The sequence below is a fragment of the Volvox carteri genome, assembly GCF_000143455.1.
Source record: "Volvox carteri f. nagariensis unplaced genomic scaffold VOLCAscaffold_21, whole genome shotgun sequence".
NCBI classification, from domain to species: Eukaryota; Viridiplantae; Chlorophyta; class Chlorophyceae; order Chlamydomonadales; family Volvocaceae; genus Volvox; species Volvox carteri.
The window spans coordinates 18709-32257 of NW_003307564.1; the positions used below are offsets into that span (position 1 = coordinate 18709).

The following is a 13549-nucleotide window of genomic DNA, read 5'->3' on the forward strand; positions in this document are numbered from 1 at the left end:
TCCGGGCGGAGTGGGGCGACATGCGAGGAGAACAAAGGTTGCTTCGGCCTCAAGGAAGGCCCTTCAGGATTTAATCAACCCCCGCCAACACAACCCACAAAATCCGCCACCAGCCGATAAACCCCAAAACACACCCAAACACACTCCCAACCCCCCCAGTCATACCCTTCCCCCCAACCTCCCCAAATACCCCCGCCCCACCTCTCTCCCCCCCCCTTCCTCTTCTCTCCCCCCAAACCCGCCCGGCACCCCAATTACCTCTTTCAGTTTGCATGTAAAATAATCCCCCCTCCACCCAACCCCCCAACCCTGGGCCCCCCCGGTCCCCCACATACACACATACATACACACGCATACAACACCCAAATCGCACTTACTGTCCCAGGCCTGCAGCAATGTCGTGCAGCTTATCCAACCCCCGCGCCAGGTTCTCCAGTTGGCGGTTGTGCTGATCGGAGGAGTCCTTCAATCGAGCCAGCTCGATCTTGTGGGAGGACAGCATGCCGCCGTGCTCGGCCAGCTTGCCGTTCGCCACCACGTGCTGCTCGTCATGGCCTGTAGTACGGAAAAGTGGGGGAGGAGGGCGGGTAGGGCTAGTTGGGTTGTTGTGCATGTGACTTCAGAATTCAAAATCAAAGTCCCTGTTTAATAAATGATAACAGTACGAAGCTTCTGAGAATATTGGAGGCAGTAGCACCAGTAGCAGCAGCAGCAGCAGCAGCAGCAGCAGTGGATTCAGCGGCCGTCTCAGTAGTAGTGCGAATTAGTGCAAAGATTTTTCTCCTCCTCCTCCCCCTCCCCCTCCTCAGGAGCCTCCCTTTCGACAACCCAAACCCTAGGGGACTGCTCCACCACAAACCCCCCCTCCCACCCACCCACCATCAGTATTGAGGTGCTTCCTGGGTATCGTACACAGTTTGATTCCTTTCGCGCTTTGCCTCACCGCCATAAGGCGGTTACCTTCCTTCCCTCGCAATAGCCCCCCCCTCCCCGAGGTTGATTTGTTGAATGACTTCACCACCACCACCACCACCGCCCTACGGGCCCCCGCTGTACCTCCACCACTAACCCCCCTCCCCCCCCCAACCCCTAAAACACAACCCACGTCTCAGCCTGATCTTGGCATCGTTGAACTCCTTCTCTGCGAACTCCCGCAGGCGGCGGAGCTCTGTGTCCAGCTCGTCTATCCGCTCCTGTTGCTGAGCTCGTGCCTCAGATGCCGTACGAGCCACAGTGGTCAGCATGTCGAGGCGCTCGCGCGTGGCCTGGAAGAGGTTGGGGGGAATGTGTGTGTGTGTGTTTTGGGTGTGTTTGTGTGTGCATTTTTTGGGTGTGCATTTTCGGGGTGGGGAGGGGAGGAGCGGGGGGAAGGGGAAACGCTGCAAATGCAATGAGCACGTGCTGCAAGGGGATCGTGCAGGGAGGAACACACATACACACAGACATACACAGACATACACACAGACATAGACATACACACAGACATACACACATACACACATACACACATACACATACACACACATACATACACACACATACACACATACATACACACATACATACACACATACATACACACATACATACACATACATACACACACATACACACATACATACACACATACATACACATACACACATACACCACCTGTCCTACCCGCCGCCATCATAGCCCCCTATACTCGCACCCCGATGCGGCGCAGCTCATTATAACATACACAATCGTACACACGTACATACACGGTCATGCACACATACATACATATGTACATATATATGTATATCACATATACACATTTATATGTATACACATACATATATATGTACATACACACAGTTTGCCCGTGGCCTGCCCGGGGATTTTCCCCCAAAACCCCCAAAACTGGTTTCGCTGGTCAGCTTGCTTGTTCACCCGCCTTTCTGTTACCCCAAACCCTTCCACCATCAACACCACCACCACCACCACCACCGCCACCACTAGATACCTGGTTAACCCTGGCTGCTGTCACATCATCAGATCGTTCCCCTTGGTCGTTAGTATCCTTCATCACTTGTCTCGTTGGAAGTGCGAGGTAGGATGGTGCTTATAGGTGCTTACTGGCAGCCCTTGAGCCCTCGGCTCGTACTAGGGTGGTTTGCAGGTACGGGGAACGCACCCACGACCTTAACCGTTACAACAACATCATCGGATGTACCGCGCTCTTCTGCTGTACATGCCCCCTCTCCCTCATTGTACGGCACCCCCTGCCGTACCGCGATGTGCGAGTTGAGTGAGTCCTCAATCACCGTGGCCCTGGAGGCCGCTGCCTCGTGTTTGGCCCTCGTCTCCCGAGCGAGGTTCTCGATACGGCCCACCTGGAGTAGTGGGTAGGGGGTAGGGGGCGGGGGTAGGGGTTAGGGGGGCTAGGGGGGTTAGGGGGAGAAGCGGGCGAGAAAGGTAACAAAGTAAAAGAAAGGGTCACCGGGTGCATGTAATGGTGTGTGTGTGTGCATATGTGTGTGCGTATGTGAGAGAGAGAATGTGTGTGCGGGGGGACTTCTATCTAGAAGTTGAAGAGACAACTGCCGAGACCCCGACTCATACTCCCACTTCCCTACAACACACAACCTCTCACACACACACATAGATACACACATACATGCACACGCCGGTCCTTCTCCCGCCCCAAACGCCATCCCCCCACCAACATCACTGCCCATTCCAGCCCTGTTGTACACACAAATCCACCCCTCTCCCCTCTCCCCTTCCCTTCCCCCCCACCCCCCCCCACACACCAGGTCATCCTTCCAAGAAGGCAAGGCAGACAGCAGCTGCTCCACTTTACCCAACCGCTCCGCCAGGGAGTTGTAACTGGAAACGGCATTGTCGTTATTTCGGTTGACATCGGACTGCGAAAACGGGTTGAGGGGGTTGAGGAGGATGGTTGGATGGTAGTGGAAAGGGCGGGGTGTGTGGGTTTCACGGGGGAAGGGGATACGGGATTGTACGGCGCCAAAAAGTTAAAAAAAGAGACAATTGCCGGTGTATGTCCAAAGCACCACATTTTAAGTCAGCGAGGGAGGGAGCTGTCCAGGCAGGGGGAAAAGTGCGTGGAAGAGCAAAACACACAGAGGGGATCAGTGTGAGGGGATTTGCCGTACATACCCGACATTAGTATTTCACTGTAATACTCAGCCATCCACCCACCATCACCCCCTCATGCAGCTCCTCCACCAGCCAGGCCGTCCAGCAAATCAGCTGGGTCGGTTGCCCCTTCTCTCCCTCCATCAACCCCCTCCATCAACCCCCTCCATCAACCCCCTCCATCAACCCCCTCCATCAACCCCCTCAATCACACCCCTCAATCACTTCACGTCCCAAAGCCAGCTCCCCTCCCCCCCCACCTTAACCTAAACTGGGCACTACTCTTCGCTTCTCCCTTCTTAAAGAAACCTGACAAACGTTGCGCATTAAACGGAACAAACGGTTTGTTACCCAGCGCATCCCAACGGAACGAACGACTACCTGAACAAGCGATCCCTGCCTACCCCCTATCCCAGTTGGGGCTCGTGCCTGAGCCTGCGAGTTTCCTTTTCCCCCTCATTCCCCCCTCCAACCCCGTCCTCTCTCCCCCCTCTCCTCCCCCCGTACTGCATCTCCAGGGCTGTCGTACACGTCTACTGTGTCCTTTCAACTCCCAGTCCGGACCGCTTACCTCTCCCTGCACTCCAACTCCCCCGCAGCCCTCTTTCCTTTCCAAACAAAATACACATATACACACACGCCCCTCATGTCACGAAACACACGGGGCCCACAGGGCCGCCCCATGCCCCTCCTAAGCCCTCTCTCAAACCCTCCATTTGTTCACACCCCCGACTTGTGAATGTGTTTTCCCCCCTCTCCTCTTCCGGGACCCCCCCAGCACGGCTGTCCTTCCTCCCGTACCTCCAGCGCGTTGAGGTGCCCCTCCAGCCGCTCATCCGTCACCGTGAGCTCCCCCAGGCGGTCGTAGATGCGGCTTATCTCAGGCTTGTAGTTCTTGAGGTGGGCCACAACCTGGCTGTTGAAGGCCTGGAGGGAGGGGGGCGGGAGGGGGGCGGGAGGGGGAAGGGAGGGGGAAGGGAGAGATGGAGGTAGGGGCGGGGGGAAGGGAGGAGAGGGGAGGAAGGGAAGAGGATGGAGGTGAGGAGGTGGTGGGGAATCACACACACACGCGAGGAGCAAAGGCTGCCACCTGACGGTGCCTCCACGACCGGATGCTCGCGGGGGGTTGGGGGCGGGGAGAGGGGGGTTAGAAAGTGGGAGCAGGAGCCACGAGGGCGTGTCTCGCCTGAACGGAAGAGAACGGCATTTCACAGTCAAGTGGTCCAGGGGGGGACGGGCGTGGTGGGAAAAAGATGGGCGTTATGCGGTGGAGGGTTTCCGTACACGACGCGCGTGTTGTGGACCGGGGTGTTGCGGGGCCGGGGTTGGGGTGTGGGGGGTTAGTCAAGGGAGGGGAAAAGTGCAGAACATAAGGCCCCGAACAAACAAGGGGATGGACGGGGGCGGGACGGGAAGCTGGTGTTGGGTCAGTCCAGGGGTAGGGGGGATTGTGGGGGCTTAGGGGGAAGCGGCGGGGGACTAGACTGGCGTGTGGCGGTTGAGGGGGTTGTGCGCAAATGGGAAGTTTGGCTTTAAGGAGGAGAAGGGCCCAAAGACTGCTGAAAGACTATTTCTGGTGTTGTGTGATTGGTGAGGAGTCGTATCGATTTGATGGATGTAAAAAGGGTGAAGCGCGTGGTCAGAAGCTCGGCCTGTCCATCCGGAGGGCGCCAGCCATGGTACGCGGCAGGAAAAGTGGGTTGTGTACTTAGAGGGCGCCCATATCACTACTTTTCGACAACGATTTCATACTGTAATGCCCTAAGGTGGCATCTATGCCCAGGTACGCCAACAACAATGCATGCAAGCTTTGCGCACGAGGCGGTATGTTGTAGAGCTTACCTGGAGCTGAGTGGTAACATGAGGTGTTATCAGCTCAAGCTGTGTTACGTCCAGGTCCGCCATCTTGAGCAAGCTAAAGTGCGTCGCTTCCCTATCCAGTGACGATACTACCTCTAGGTGCTAAGCCTTGTCCTAAACATTCCCCTAGGTATCCTAATCTTTAGTTTTGTGCCCCGGAGAGGCAAAAATTGCAAGTTGATACGGCGCTCCTTCGACTAGCGCGACGTACTAGAAAGTGGGAGTACCAGGATAATTGTCGCCATACTTTACATCTCAAACGGCATACTCCGCCGAGTGGTATCCACAGAATGCTAAAGCGCTCATTGTACGGCGGAGTCCAAATTCTCGCGTCAAAAGTCATTCGTTTGCTCCTTAAAGTATAGAATTACGTGGCAGATACAAATACCTCATCAGATGTAATTCAGACATATCATTCCTTTACCTTACGACGATCCTATATCTATCTGTTTCCGCAGCCCGCCCTGAACGTCGGGGCAATATATCAGCGTTTTTCGAAGTATGCCTGCTCCAATCTATTTAATTTTCAACCTTTCATGAGCTCGTTGCTCCTCGACGCGCACAGACGTCGTGGAAAAACCCTTTCCTTGCCACTTGGCCATGTAGCACTTTCACTGGCCTTGGGAGGCCCGCAGGTTGGAGATCTACCAACAAAAATCCTACAGACATGCCGACTGGCAAATGACCCAGCTCATTTCATTAGACGCTGCCACCCAACGTTGGAGCAGCAGGCTACCAGTGTGCTGACCCGAAGGGATTCCAATATTTTGGTATGTTTGCTGGGAGGCTGCTTTGGGACCGTCCCTGCCCTCTTTGAGGCCCACGAGCCACACGGCGCCTACATCAGAAGTGCATGCGTGCATCTGTTGGCATGCACGCCAACAGTTGCCAACAAGCCGCAGCCCGCAAGCATTCAATGTACACACGCATGCCAAAATGCTGCCTGGGGAACGCAGCGGAAATGGTCCGTAAGGTTTGCAGCCGAGAGACGTGACGCATCCACGCGCGCGCGTACGCAGAGCAGCTGATGTGGGATCCACGTATGCGCCACCGCTCACACAACGCTCACACAAAGCTCCAGGTGAGGTAGGGATGCACGCATGTTTAATAACATGGTCTCACCTGGGTAAAGCGCACGCACGCACGCACGCACGGGACTTGTCTGCAGTCCGCGCGGTGTCATGCAAACTTATGATCGCCTCCTTCTTCCAACCCTTCGTACAACCTGACCAGCAAGTCCACCCACTACCCTCAGACAGAAAATCCGGTGCCGCAAGTCGTAAGTACCCATCGTTATTGGGTGACTTGACAGGCATCTCTCTTCCACCCTCATACTACTGAGCTGAATGTTGAAAGACACGTGAACAAGTAAGTAGTAAAACGCGCACAAGCCGCACACCTCCCGTCTGAGCCGTACCTAGCCGCACATACAACGAGTACTTCCAGCTTGTAAATCCCTGTCCCACCCGGCCTGGCTTTACTTGTGATGATGCGCCACACAAGCAATTTCATTACGGTTGCTGTGAATTTATTTTGGAAAATAAAAAGCAGCTGGTGTTCTCGATTTATGCAATTGTATGTAACCCAGCTCTGGTCTTGGGCTGTCCTACCTGCCTACTGGTACTGCACATTTCCAACCCCTATTTAGATGTTGAGCTACCGATTCGCACCGGAGACACGCAAAGATGTAGGCGGGAATCTATCCATTGTGCATGGGCCCCACCGGTGCCTCGATAGGGACCCATGCATTGTAGCAAGATGTATCCTTGGATTTTAACCAAGTTAACAAGTTACAGGTTCCGCACACAAGTGCGGGTGTGTCCGTAAAAGCCGGGGGGGCCATGGATTTTAATCTTGGAGGGGTTTCCCTTCCGGGGGTATTCCCCACGTGCATGAGATTACCGGTCTCCACAGGCTACATTGCTACACATCGATGACTGTACTGTACTCATGCCTGCGTCAGTTTTGCTGGAGGCCATGCGGCGTATCAGGACTGGAACAAAAAGCAGTGATGCGGAGTCGATGCTCTTGTCCGGCTTCTGTATGGGTGGGTGCTCGATGGATGTGATCCTGGAGTGCTGCGGCACCCGAGTGAGGGTGCCTGCAGCACTGAGAGGTTACCGTATTTCGGCTGGGTTACCGTATTTTATGCCCTCACGGTGATTGGATTGCTGCAGAAGGGGCATCTGCCAAACAGCTTGCTGAAGGACACCCGCGTATCGTGCAGTGATCGCAACCACTCAGCTAGACAGGGCGTGTGGAAGGTCAGGCCACACGCTGGTGTGGGGCACACCACGTCCGGAACCAGCCCCCGCAGTGCACCAGCACCAGCACCAGCACCACCACCGCTGCCTGCTGCACCACCACGACCACCACCAGCAGCAGCACCACCACCACGACCAGCACCTCTGCCGTGCAGGTAAAAAGCATCAGCGTCATCACCATCAGTGTTCTCGGTCATGGCCTCCTCATCCTCGCCATCGTCATCGTCCCCCACGGGCAGCAGGTGCATCATGCAGATCGGGCACTCTGCCATGCGCTGCTGTGGCGCACTGTCCTCACCCTCACACTCGTCCTCCTCCACTTCCTTCCAGGGATCACCACCACCACGGGTGCCCTGCGGTGCCGGGAGAGGCTGACCTAGCAGCATCTCCAAGTTCTCCACGATGTCGCTTATTTAGGCAACAGTAATGCCAAGGCGAGGGACGCGCGTACCCAGTAGATCAATGCAGGGGCGGCGCAATTCAAATCCACGATTTGAAAAGTTAGGATGGATCATGCAGGAAGGCAGGTTCGGAAGAGAGAGAGAAAAAAAAGAGAACTAATGGCGGATGGCGGACAAGAGTGACGCAATCGTCAAGCTATAATACATCTCCTGTGGTTTTCTCGTAATGATAGCTGGCAAAAACAAAGCACATACGGGTGCCCAGCAGTGCCGTACGGTACGACAGTACGAAACTTGTAAGACCTTCAAATGCCAGGAAAGGGTGATATGACCAAGAAGGCTTGTTAGATTACTGCCGCCTTGCTGCTACTTTCAAGCTTCCCTGCAAAAAATAAATTACGACTCGGCGCCAACTTTCACTCCCTTCTTTTTCTCCCATCTACATACCGTCGTCTTCATCCATCCGCCAGCCTGCCTACCCGCCAACGCCCTACCCCCTACCTACCCATGTCCTCTTCAGGCTATACACAGATGCCCTCAATACACAATCTCGCCCACCGCACCCACCCACCCACCCAACCTCCAACTCTCCCCAGACCCACCATCACGATCCAGCCCTTCCCAATTACCAACAAACAAAGTTAAAACTTGGTAGTCCGCCCGCTGTAATAAAAATAAACAACAGCAAAAACCAAAATCACCCACCTATTCCAGTCCCACAAGTGCAGCCGCCCGAAGAAGCCTTCCCTCAGTTGCGCCGCCGCCTCGGGGGGCCCTAGGAAGGCCACTCCCCCAGGCGGGGGCGGGCCCAGCGGGTCGCTAGGGTCCAGCCGCAGCTGCAGGGATACTGCCGTACTGCCCAGCGCCACACGCCGCGTGGGGCCCCCCAGGTGGCGTCGGGAGGCGGACACGGAGGGTGGTGGATCCAGTACACGTGTACGGCGGTCCAGGAGGTCCAAGCACCGCCAGAGAGGCTGGTGGGCGGAGACAGCCTGTTGGGGCGGTTGGGTTGGTTGGTTGCGTCGGGTAAAGTTGCGTACGGAACGGTTGGTTGGGGATGGAAAGTGGTGGTACAGCGATCAGCAGATGGCAGAGATGATCATCATATCATCATCATATCATCATCATCCCATCATCATCCCATCATCATCCCATCATCATCCCATCATCATCCCATCATCATCAGCTTGGTCGCCGATCAGCGTCTGATTTAGCGGTGGTGGAAGAAAGGTGGTGGCGGGAAGCCGTGGAGCTCGTTTGCGGTCGGGCACTTAGTAGTGCGCCTTGCCGTGCGCATCAGTAGTAGTAGCGCACACCAGTACCGGACGTCTGATTGCACGCGAGGCCGTATGCACCACGAAGTACACATTTTACAGGGCCACGTGTACGTGTACGTGTATGTACGGCAGCATGATCGTACCAGCTTAAAAGCCCGGAATACATCTGCCAGGCTGCTGCACCCGCCGCCGCCGCCGCCGCCGCCAGCAACACTTGTGCCGGCACTGCGGTCGCCGCCACCCGGATTCTCACATCCCCTTGCCGGCTGGTGCTGATGCTGCTGTTGATGGTGGTGCTGATGATGGTGGTGGTGTTGATGTTGCCGGTGTTGCTGCTCGGTAGGTGTCCCGGCAGAGCCCTCAGGTGCTCCCGGGGCCGCTGCCCACCAGCCATTGCCGCCGCCACCGCCACCGCCGCTGCCGTACAAATGCTGTCCAGATCGCGGACGTGACCCCGTCGGGGGTGGTTGTGGCGGCGGCGGGGCCGGCGGCGGCGGCGGCATGGGTGAACGCCAGGTGAACTGAAACGACATCGGCAGGTCCGTGGTGGCGGCGGGGCCCGAGGCGGGGTAGTCGTACGGCAGGGTCAGACGCAGCCGGTGCTCCCGGCCATGCTCGTCCACGTACACAAGCGTCATGTTGGCTGCGTCCTGGACGGAGAGGTGGTTCCGGAGCAGCGGTAGAGTTTTGTTTTCCTTTTTTCATCCTCCACAAGATGTAACCGTACAATATATCAGTTCGACAGGCAGACAGACAGACAGACAAACAAAAAACAAACAAAAACCTACATGGAAGGCATTAAAACATATATAGTATGCGATCTGGATGGAAGATCAACAGTTGCCGAAATGGATGCTTTTTATACTGATTTGACCGAAATTGACCGAAATAGGGGGCTTTTTGAGTCTTGAGCCTTTGACCGAAATTGACCGAAATAGGGGGCTTTGAGTCTTGAGCCTTTGACCGAAATTGACCGAAATAGGGGGCTTTTTGAGTCTTGAGCCTTTGACCGAAATTGACCGAAATAGGGGGCTTTTTGAGTCTTGAGCCTTTGACCGAAATTGACCGAAATAGGGCTTTTTGAGTCTTGAGCCTTTGACCGAAATTGACCGAAATAGGGGGCTTTGAGTCTTGAGCCTTTGACCGAAATTGACCGAAATAGGGGGCTTTTTGAGTCTTGAGCCTTTGACCGAAATTGACCGAAATAGGGGGCTTTTTGAGTCTTGAGCCTTTGACCGAAATTGACCGAAATAGGGCTTTTTGAGTCTTGAGCCTTTGACCGAAATTGACCGAAATAGGGCTTTTTGAGTCTTGAGCCTTTGACCGAAATTGACCGAAATAGGGGGCTTTTTGAGTCTTGAGCCTTTGACCGAAGACCGAAATAGGGGGCTTTTTGAGTCTTGAGCCTTTGACCGAAATTGACCGAAATAGGGCTTTTTGAGTCTTGAGCCTTTGACCGAAATTGACCGAAATAGGGCTTTTTGAGTCTTGAGCCTTTGACCGAAATTGACCGAAATAGGGCTTTTTGAGTCTTGAGCCTTTGACCGAAATTGACCGAAATAGGGCTTTTTGAGTCTTGAGCCTTTGACCGAAATTGACCGAAATAGGGGGCTTTTTGAGTCTTGAGCCTTTGACCGGACCGAAATAGGGGGCTTTTTGAGTCTTGAGCCTTTGACCGAAATTGACCGAAATAGGGCTTTTTGAGTCTTGAGCCTTTGACCGAAATTGACCGAAATAGGGGGCTTTTTGAGTCTTGAGCCTTTGACCGAAATTGACCGAAATAGGGCTTTTTGAGTCTTGAGCCTTTGACCGAAATTGACCGAAATAGGGGGCTTTTTGAGTCTTGAGCCTTTCGGATCCTTTACTTGGTTGAGCTGCAGTCAAGGTCATGTCCATGCGTCGGGGGGCGCACCAGGGGGTTACCAGGTTCGACCGTCTCACAGATTACAAACTGCTCTTCGCAACAATTTTTTCTTTATGTTATGATTCTCATAAATAAACAGAGCTAGCCCTACCAGTTCCCGATGATGCATGCACTACTTCTGGATCCAAAGGGGTTGTTGGTCGAAAATGGGTTGATTCATAAACAAACTGGTAAGAAAGTAGTACTAGGCAAAATAGAAAAGATGAGTCCAAAGTCCAAAAAGAATGTAGTTTAGCTTAGATGAAATATATATATATATATATATATATATATAAAATTCGGGGTTTCTGGAACACTGTCGTCAAACAGCCACTCACTCGCTTAACTCGCTCACCGCACCTTGCATTTACCGGGCCCACCTGGTCAAGCTCCTCTAGGCTGTCCCACCCCAGCTCGTCCAGGTCTCGGAGCAACAGCTGCATCACCCGGCTGGACGAGATGGACGAGCTGCGGGATAGATGCAGACAGCCGAGGTGCGGGGGGCAAAACACCGCAAAGGCATGGAAACCCGGTTTCAACCACTTCCCTGGCACCGGCACTAGCACCTCTGCTGTACACTAGCAGTAGTAACACTATCACTAGCAGTAGTAGCAGTAGCAGTAGTAGCACTATCACCAGCAGTAGTAGCAGTATCACTAGCAGTAGTAGCAGTAGGGTTGAAAGTAGGGTTGAAAGTAGTAGCAGTAGCCTTGAAAGGCCTCCGATCCTCACACGTCACTTGCCAGCCGCAAACGCCGATAGACAAGGACATAGACACAACATCCACACACGTCCACAACGTCTGTAAACGTACACACACACACACACACACACGCGTACGCACACACACACGCCTCCTCTCCCCCCCCAAACACACACACGCGAATACCTGCCGCCACCGCCGCCGCCGCCTGCACGACTCCCTGGACCAAGTCTCCCAGCACTGCCGTACGCCAGACGCTCTAAAACCTCCTATTGCAATGCGGCCAACATGCAGCAAATGGCGCAGGAGGTATCGGCAGCACAAGTTCAGAGAGATGAGAAAGCAGATAACAACACGCGATGCATCACATCACCACATTACTGGTCGATTGATTGGGGGTGAAGGGCTTGGCTACCGTACGGGTTTGGCGAAGGCAGGGAGGCCTTCTAAGGGAGGACGCACGCGACGGTTAGGACGCACACAGCCGACGTACGGACTTTATGTTCTGTACCGTACTCGCCGTACGGCATGGTACGGAAACGACATGAACGACGGTTCGATGTAGAGGAGGCAAGTTTGTCAAGTATTTCTCCCAAGCCTAGCGCCTCGACACACTTGGCCAAACGTCATACGTCATACACACAGGCGCATACGCGTGCGTATGTATGTACGTCCTCACTGCCGTACGTGCCCCACATGCACGCCGAATGCTATGTGTTATGTTAGTTATTGGATAGCTTACATAAGTATAATGATAAGAGTGGCTGGCTATATAATTTAATAGTAAGTCAGGGCCGGCTAATGCCCCGTACAACTCCCGACGACCACGAATCATTATAAAACCCAAATAGCCAATTAATGGAACTTGGAAAAAAATGAAACCGCTGTGCGTCTGTTTTCCGTTTTCAAATTTTTTTACTGATTTGAACTACGGTATGAAAGACTCTTCCTCAGGCGGAAAAACGGAAGAGCTGGGTTGCCCTGCCTAGGTACGATGGTACGCGGTCATTTTACCTACCTGTAAGTCAGCTAGGAAGTGCTGCACGCTGGGGGCGCTCCGTAGCCGGGAGCACACCTGGCCCAGCGCTCCTGCTCCCCCCAGGAGCTGCTCCAGGGACGGCGACGCTTCGAGGCGGGCATGGGCGGGGCTTCCAGTTCGCGGATCCACGCCTGCGCGGAAATGTGGTGCACGAGGCTGTGCTGAGAGCCGCCTTTGCTTTTTAGTAACCGGAGATTTGTGGATGATTGGGTATATGCTATGGAGGTACACCAGCGCTAAGGCTTTAAGTGGGATGGATATGTGGTATTGGCGTATTGGCGTGGCTGCCAGCGGGATGCACATGAGCTTTGGTTGGGTTGTGTGCGGGAGCGGGGAGTTGGAAGACGTCGGTAGCCCAGCAGCAGTTGGCAACGCACCTTGGACTCGTATCCAGTGGTACTCAGGGACGCCGGCAACCTGGAAAATTTACGTGGATTTACAGGGATTCTTAGGGAAAAATGCAAAGGACTGCCACATGTATGTCTTTGGCGATGAAAGTTTGCCGTTGTAGGTCTCTCATGCCATGAGGCACGCAACGCTATTGTGAGGATGACGCGAATACATATTACATTACTGATCTCACCTTACTAATAATAAAACCCTCATAATCAACTTCGGATGACGATGGAACCTCAACAAAGGCTCCAGCGCAAGATGAAATGAAGTCCGCCATGTTCCAACAAGAGATATTGATCAAGCTCTGTACTGTTCTGTCATAAGTACATGGCAAGCTTTTTGGAAGACGTCATCTTTGTGCTGTGGAACGAGCCAGACAGCGACAGCTGTACCAATTCCGTGCCAAATTCGATAGTTTCTACTCGTATCAGGCGGTTATCTTGATAATGAAAACACCAAGTGTTAACAACGGTGCTTGCTCGTGACGGGCAAGTGGCGAAATGCCCAGAGCCAAGAACGGCTTTGTAGCATCAAGTGGGGACCGCAACATCGATGGTAACGGTTGTTCTGCTGTTTT

The 13549-nt window shown here is 54.0% G+C and overlaps 2 protein-coding genes across 2 annotated transcripts in view; both read right to left on the minus strand.

Moving 5' to 3' along the window:
* VOLCADRAFT_91393 (uncharacterized protein) overlaps positions 1-5034 on the minus strand; it is a gene marked incomplete at both ends in the record, with an annotated part of 15522 nt that extends 10488 nt beyond the window's left edge. Inside the window, 7 exons of the mRNA XM_002950977.1 lie at positions 378-387; positions 417-555; positions 1106-1265; positions 2259-2360; positions 2781-2894; positions 3931-4056; positions 4972-5034. Of these exons, the coding sequence (XP_002951023.1) occupies positions 378-387; positions 417-555; positions 1106-1265; positions 2259-2360; positions 2781-2894; positions 3931-4056; positions 4972-5034 (714 nt within the window). The remainder of the gene's footprint in view (positions 1-377; positions 388-416; positions 556-1105; positions 1266-2258; positions 2361-2780; positions 2895-3930; positions 4057-4971) is intronic.
* A 1853-nt stretch (positions 5035-6887) lies between these two features.
* On the minus strand, positions 6888-13182 carry VOLCADRAFT_91394 (uncharacterized protein; the record flags this gene model as incomplete). The annotated part of the gene is made up of 9 exons (XM_002950978.1): positions 6888-7067; positions 7148-7661; positions 8360-8646; positions 9185-9362; positions 9806-10805; positions 11190-11302; positions 12613-12707; positions 12954-12993; positions 13160-13182. 9 exons carry the CDS (start codon positions 13180-13182, stop codon positions 6888-6890), a joined length of 2430 nt encoding a protein of 809 aa, XP_002951024.1.
* Positions 13183-13549: the final 367 nt, after the last annotated feature.